Source organism: Ammospiza caudacuta, chromosome 3, assembly GCF_027887145.1.
Source record: "Ammospiza caudacuta isolate bAmmCau1 chromosome 3, bAmmCau1.pri, whole genome shotgun sequence".
NCBI classification, from domain to species: domain Eukaryota; kingdom Metazoa; phylum Chordata; class Aves; order Passeriformes; family Passerellidae; genus Ammospiza; species Ammospiza caudacuta.
Genome location: NC_080595.1, coordinates 112,427,066 through 112,434,140, shown reverse-complemented (window position 1 = coordinate 112,434,140; position 7,075 = coordinate 112,427,066). Strand labels below are relative to the sequence as shown.

Genomic DNA, 7,075 nt, shown 5'->3' with positions numbered 1-7,075 from the left:
TATTCCACGCTAAACCTGATAAAGCAATATCATGTGATTTCTATAGGAAAAAATGTTTCTTAGAATCCCTGGTTTAAATAGACTTTAAAGAGATACTCTTTAATCCTACCTGTGCTGCAAAATGACTTCTTGGCAATTCAAAGAGTTCTAACAGAGAATAAGGGTAACTAATCTATGGGAGCCTCAAGAACTCCCATACCACTGCTAATAGAAGAAAAATCAATATTCCTTCCAATATGAATGGAGTGTTGGATTGACTGAGCAGGGAGCTTTGAAATAAATATCTAAGAAATGTTTGTATGAAATGGACATCTTCACAGACATTTGGTCTGCATTTCTGAAATGTAGATGATTGAATCCACATTGTTGGCTTCTTCCCTCTCTGCACTATGTCTTTCTTTACATCTTACAAAAACAATTATGAACAAAGTTATTGTAAATCTGCAATGTCTGTCTTGTCACTTAGATTCTTTTCAGAAATGCTGCCTTGCCAATGTAGATATACAATTCTGTATGATTAATATTTATTACTTATAATTCTAAATACAATGGAAAGTCACCAAAAATGCTCTGCCTAAAAGAGTCTGGAGCCCTTTACAATCGCGTTGGTGATGGATCCTGAGCCTTGAGAACTGAGCTCAAAATCTTAGCAAAACACCTTTCTATGTAGGATTTCCAGAATTTCCTGTTTCTGGCAATGGATAAAGCCAAGAAGCACAAAGGTGAGTGAAAGTTACAGATCTGAAAACAAGAGCTTGGATTTCAAACCCAAACAAAGGTCAGGGAATGCCTGAACCTGTCCATGATCTTGGATCAGCCTATAATAGTTATGAGTAAAAGGCAAAGTTAGGATGCAGAGTGAGACTTGAAATCAGACAGAACTGGCACTGTAGCTGAAAACTGCTCAATTTTCCTCTAATTTCTCATGTCCATCATTATAGTTTATCTAGATATTTTGGAATACTGTGTGAAAAATGAATATATTTAAAGATTTTTTTTTTTTGCAATTTATTGAAAGGAAATTAGCCTGGGGACTTTTAGATTTTATTATGAAATCTTTAAAAGTTTTTAAGAACATGCAAATCATCTCAGAAAAAGTTCATTTCATTTATAGATAATTTTCTTTTCGATATAAACCAAACCATTTTTAAACATAAGTTTTTTAAAAACAGATGCAATTTGAGGTCACTGAAATCAACTGATTGTGATTTGGCCCTCTTCTAAGAAAAACAGAGACAAACTTATAAGAGAATTTGAGAATTATGAGATTCAGAAAAATGCTGAAGATTCTGAGATGGAAATCAGGGCAGACCTTGGTTCACCTGCCTGAGATCTGTTGCATGTTTGGACAGTCTTCTTTTAGGACATAAATACAATAAACAGAAAGCAAGAATCTGCATCTGCTTCTGGGTCTTTTATTGAAAAGTTCAAAGCAACTGTGACTAAGAAAAGCTACTGACTGAAATGCAAACCTGGGAAAAGGCAAATGAGAAAAATGTAGTTTCTGGTGATTGACAGGATCATACTGAGAGTAAAAAATCCCCTGGACCATTGATCAGAGAGAAGACTTTTGTCTAGGAACAAACTTGCAGAGCTTTGCAAACAACACTTTTCTAAACTGACCGAGCCGTCCTGACCCAAGTGTTGAGTGAAAACAAAAAACCAGAAAGACAGAAAGGATCAAGTCAATTAAGAGAAATAAATAAATAAATAATTTACAGAATTTTAAAAGAGAAAAAAATAAGAAAATAAAATCACAATAATTCCAATCTCATGAAGAAATGTTTTTAAAAAGCCACATGTTCTTGTGCAGATACTTCTAATCTCATCAGATTTTTCTGGCTGCTATTAGTGTTCTCTGAGCCAGCTGATTTCTCAGCAATATTTTAAGGAGTGCCAGCCTTTGCCCTCCAGTCTAGCCACTGCTAAAATAGCCCATTCTAGGAGAAGTCTTAGGAGTTCATGGATTTTCTTCCAAGGTTTTGAAAGTTCAGAACAAATTGACCATTGCATGTGAAACAATAGTCAACCACAAACTCTCTTCAGTCAATGAGCAACATTCTGGTCCCAGCTGGGTTAGTGTGAAAAGTGGAATTATCCCACTAAAGCAAAAGGATGGTTTCAGATTGTCATCGGCATCATACAGCACAGCCTGGCTTTCGATGTTGTTCCACTTTCCCAGCTCTCTCACTGCAAACATTTCTGCTGTGAGGTTCCCCTTGGTCACAGCTCACCAGCTTGGGGTTCCCCTCAAATCAGTGCAGCTTTAGCAGCTCTGATCAGAAGGGGAGCCACATCAGGTTACAGCTTAGCTTTATTTTATCTTTTAAAACAGCAATAAATCCCTCCACAAACTGAAACCCATGAAAACCACGCGCTCTCCTGTACATACTGGAGCACATGAGTTTCAAGTGAAAGAGCTGTCATTCTGAATCTGCTGAAGAAACGTGCAAATAATCACCAGTGTAAGCAGATGTGCCAGGCAGGCACTGCAGACAGAGCAAAATAATCTCTTTTAGGAAAAAATGCCTAATTCAGAATTGTGGAACCCGGATGGGTCAGGCCTGGATGAGTGGGATTGAGGCACCATGCATGGATTTCTGCAAGCACACGCTGAATTCCTGGCTGGAAAGATGCCTCTCACTGTGCCAGTGTGCCCTCTCTGAGGCTCTCACAGCAAACTCCTCCTGGGGTGAGATGCTGAGCACTTGCAAGTGACCCATCTGGAGCCCAAGGCGACGAAAGCGCTTCCCCTGCCTGGAATCGAGTGCAGCGACAGCTTCCCACTGCTGATCCAAGCTTCCCAAGATAGCAATTATAGAGGAGCTGGCAACCATACAGCCAAGATGGCAATATCCTGCGTGGTTTGGATTGCTGTGCCAATTCCCTCTGTGGGTGCTGGAGTCAATCTGCTGCCCCTGTTATTGCTGTGTCTATCTGTCTCTACCAACCAGCAGATCCACTGGGCATTTTGGCACAGGCCCTGCTCTTCCAAGGGCTGCCTGCTCAATTGCTCTTTCACTCTCTTGCTTTAAACATTCAGATCCAACAACACCATGCAAATTTTATGCAGAGTAGCATCTGCAAGTCTGACATATTCACTCAGGCTTCCCCCTCTTGCGCCAAGTTAAAAATAAATACCCTATAAACTCCTGGGCCTGCTAAGACAGAAGATGCATTCAGAGAGTTTATTTAAATATAACTGCTAAGAGCATTTCTGCTTTAGGGTCAAACTCCTATTTTTCCCCTCTCTCTCTCCTAAATTTTGTTCTTGACTCAAGGATCTTAATAGAACTGAAGGAAAAAGCCTCCTTGAAATAATCTAGAGAAGAACCATAATCTAGATAAACCACCAAGTTCTATGTGTTCCTAACTCTCTTGCCTGAAATTTCAGCTATTTTTAAAACTCTAAAGGATGCAGGCCATGAGGTACCCCCAACACAGAACAAGGAACTAGTCAAGCGGACTCATTTCCAATACTGATTGCAAATAATACTAGTTGGGCCAGATCTTGGGTTAGACTTCAAAGGGTGTCCGCCCCTACCCCCACCTCCATTCCCCACCCCCCACCCCATACAGCTGCCTTCCCTCTTCCCCAGGGAGAGGCAGATTTGTCCCTGCCCAATAGACTTGGAACAAGTGAAGTCACAAAGATGCCAACCAGACAGCGTAACGATAAAGTACATCTTAAGGCAACAAGAAGCAGAGTCTGTAAAAGGGGATACTGAGCCATGGCTGGGGGCACTTAGGACTTGCTGAGCCTCTTGGCCACATCTGCGTAGGCTTGCTCGATTTCTTTGTCTGCTGCACAGGTGTTGGTGAACTCATCCCTGCTGTACGCGTTCTTCAGGTACCGCCACAGCCCCGTCATCTCCGCCGGGAACTCGAAGTTGCGGTATTTCTTTGCAACAATCTAAAGCAAAGATAAAACACCTGAAAAAATCCATCTCACAGGGGATGCATCTCCTTCTCAGGGAGCTTCTTGGTCTCTTCTGTCATATAATTAAGAGCAAATGAGAGGAATGTTTGGAGAATCAGGGATTTATCGCAGAAAAGGCTTAGAAGTGCTGCTGCTTGTCCCATATCCTGCAAGGCTGCTGCTTGGCCTAAGGATCCTCTAAAGCTACAACCTGGCTACTGTTACCAAATTTCAACTTTTATGGTACTTGAAGTTCCTTGATTTTGGTTTTTTTTTTTTCCCAAGTCTTAAGTACATCACTTAAAGCTGAGACACCACATAAGAAGGGGCTGAATCATCAAGAGCAAGACAAATTTAAGAGAAAGGCATTAGTAATGATTATAACATATTTTCATATTAATTATTATATTTAACATTATTTTATATATATATGGTATTATATTTTAATGTATGTAATATATTTTCCTGGTAAATGGTGTCAGAGGATATAACCACCTACAGCTGTTGGAAGGCTGGATCCATATTCATGAAAAGGAAAAATTCAGGGTGGTATGGGTACCATGATTAGGAAACCAAGATGATTTAGCATATATTAGAAACAGGAGCATTGGGATAAACTGAGGGAGAAAATGGTTATTTCAAGACTTGTTAGACTAGGAAATTGTCTATCAAGGCAAATTTTCCATTTCTAAAAACACTTAGGCCCTTATTCAGGAAAATAGAAAGTGCATACTTAATTTTAAGCACCTGTACAGTCCCATTGAAGTAAATGGGATTAATCTGCACTTAAAGCTAGTTGGTTGGTTAAGTACCTTGCTGGATTGGGATATTTCAGTTTCCCTGCAGGAATATACCATATAGAATAAGCTTGTGGTGACAGAGTGAACTATCTGATAGGAAAGGATGGATTAGCTAATTTAATGAGTGCTTCCAATCTCTAATTTTTCTGACAGTGTAAAATTGTTCCTGGGCATAAATTACACACATATGTGCCACAGAGTTCCCCTTTATTTTTAAAGCACATGGTAGAGCTGTTCTCCATCTCAGATTTCTTAGGACAGTCATGTTCTCAGAAACAACTGTGATTTGTTTCTATTACTTGGTATAAGCAAGTCCAAATCCTGTCCTAAACTGCATTTAATTAAGCATTCTTGCCTTCCCTGATGCTTCACACGCATATGGGGAAGATAAAACCTGCTGGGCAACTTAAGTCAACATTTTCAAAACTTCCAGCACACATCTTCCATCAAATGAAAAAATAATTCACCCCTTTCTTCTATCTGTTAAATGCTTTTCAGGCAATAACCTATGGCTACGCTTGTCTGAGAAAAATTTTAATTCTTTTTTTACATCTTTCATTTCATCCCTAGGAGACAAGAACCAGTGAGGGGCCACACATTCATTTTGCATTGTCTGACTCCAACGCTGCCAATGAAGACAAGCCAGAATAAGCACTAAACCTGTGAGGATATTATCACATTTCTCACCTGGTGACTTATGTGCTTTTTTAATATTTTTTTTTTCTTTTTGCATGTGTGCAGTCAGCTCCCAGGCTCAGTTTATGTTTTGGCTCACAGAGCCAAATTAGATGCATGACTTGGCTTTAATTCCTTTCTCACTCACTTGCCAAGGTCTGCCAGGTACTTGCGTTATTCTAAAGCAACATGTCATCTGATAAATTAAATAAATGCAACATTTAGAAGTCAAGATGATGTACATGATTTGTACTATACCAGCAACCATAGTACATCTGAAATCCTGGACCTTGGCAATGACTTTGATTTGTTAACTTCTCTGTGTGAAATACCAGATGGAATAAAAATTCCCCAAAGAGATGGACTGCAGCTCTTAAGTTACATATGGGTGGGAACTGACTAAAGTTTTGACATGTTTCTTAAGGGCATTAGGAACTAATTAATACAAAAGACTGCTGCTACTTGCAGCAGGGTAAAAATAAAGAGACAAGACATCTAGAACTTAGTACTGTCTTCACTACTAATAAGTGATGGGACAGTTTTCCCATGAACTAAGTATAAAGTTCCTTTATTTAACCTGTAGGAAACACTGAAGAGCAGAACTGTGTTTCAAACTGCTCTTCTAGGCCTTAAGAACTCTGCTGAAATACAGAGAGTACAAAAACCTCGGCTGTGGCACTCAGCTGTCAGAGCAAGGCACATCATGCCAGATAAGGCTTCTTTGACCATCTCATGACATCTTTTACCTTCACAACGTGGAGTTTGGGCAGAAGGTTGCAGTCAGCAAGTGTCAGGTCATCTCCATCCAGAAACTTGCGTTTAGACACTTTTTCCTCTTCAGTGCTGTCGGCATCAATCTCCTCTGGCAGGGGAGTTCTCAGGTAGTCATCCAGCTTCTTCAGAGCCTTCACTAAGCCCCTTTCAAGCGCTTTGCCAAAAAAATCAAAGAATAAGTGATTAGGGCAGGATAAGAATTGTTTAGAAATGCTTATTATCAATGGCTATGGTAGTCTTTAGAAAAAAAAGCCAAGAAACAATTTATTCGTTGTTAATTTGTGCTCCAAAGCCAACACAATGCAATGGCAAAGTAGCCCAGCAAAGTACATCTGCATAAAGCTCATCATGAGGTGGGAAAAGGGACACAGGGACCTTGCTGTACCATGTCTTCTCCTGACAAACAACAAAAAGAGATCACAGAAGGAAAAAAACAGCTTGACAAGATGATATACCAAAAAACCACATATTTCCTATGATACTCTTCTGGTCTGTTGAAAGCCATCACACAGGAACGGGAACCCTGTACACTGCTCCTTCATTTTTCTAACCATCTGCATAGGACTGCAATGAAGCAGAATTTTCTAGCATTACTTCAGCTCTATCAAGTCTTAATTTTACTTCTTTCAACACCCTTGCAGAGTAATTAAAGGCAATAGCAGTAAATCCAAAGATGCTAACCAGAGCCCCATAGAGCTGAAATATATGCTACAAATGAGATGAGATATTAGCCAGTGTTAAAATTCCCATTTAACTCTAGTTCAACTTGGGTGCAAATGCTCTTTTTGAGAGATCTCAAATAGTCCTGCAATGGAGAGGAGACTCCAGACCTCTTAGTTCAGTTACTGAAGATCATGTCCCACGCTGCTGCTGGCTCCAACTAATTCCAATATTCAAATGCCATCTA

General features: G+C 39.8%; 1 protein-coding gene across 2 annotated transcripts in view; it reads right to left on the bottom strand.

Moving 5' to 3' along the window:
* Window positions 1-3,613: 3,613 nt before the first annotated feature.
* Window positions 3,614-7,075, bottom strand: part of CLIC5 (chloride intracellular channel 5) — a 68,387-nt gene continuing 64,925 nt past the window's right edge. For both annotated transcript variants that reach the window (XM_058802208.1, XM_058802209.1), the window contains exons 5-6: window positions 6,141-6,322; window positions 3,614-3,913 (exon numbers count right to left, since the gene is read on the bottom strand). In XM_058802208.1, the coding sequence (XP_058658191.1) occupies window positions 3,746-3,913; window positions 6,141-6,322 (350 nt within the window). In that variant the 3' untranslated portion in view covers window positions 3,614-3,745. The remainder of the gene's footprint in view (window positions 3,914-6,140; window positions 6,323-7,075) is intronic.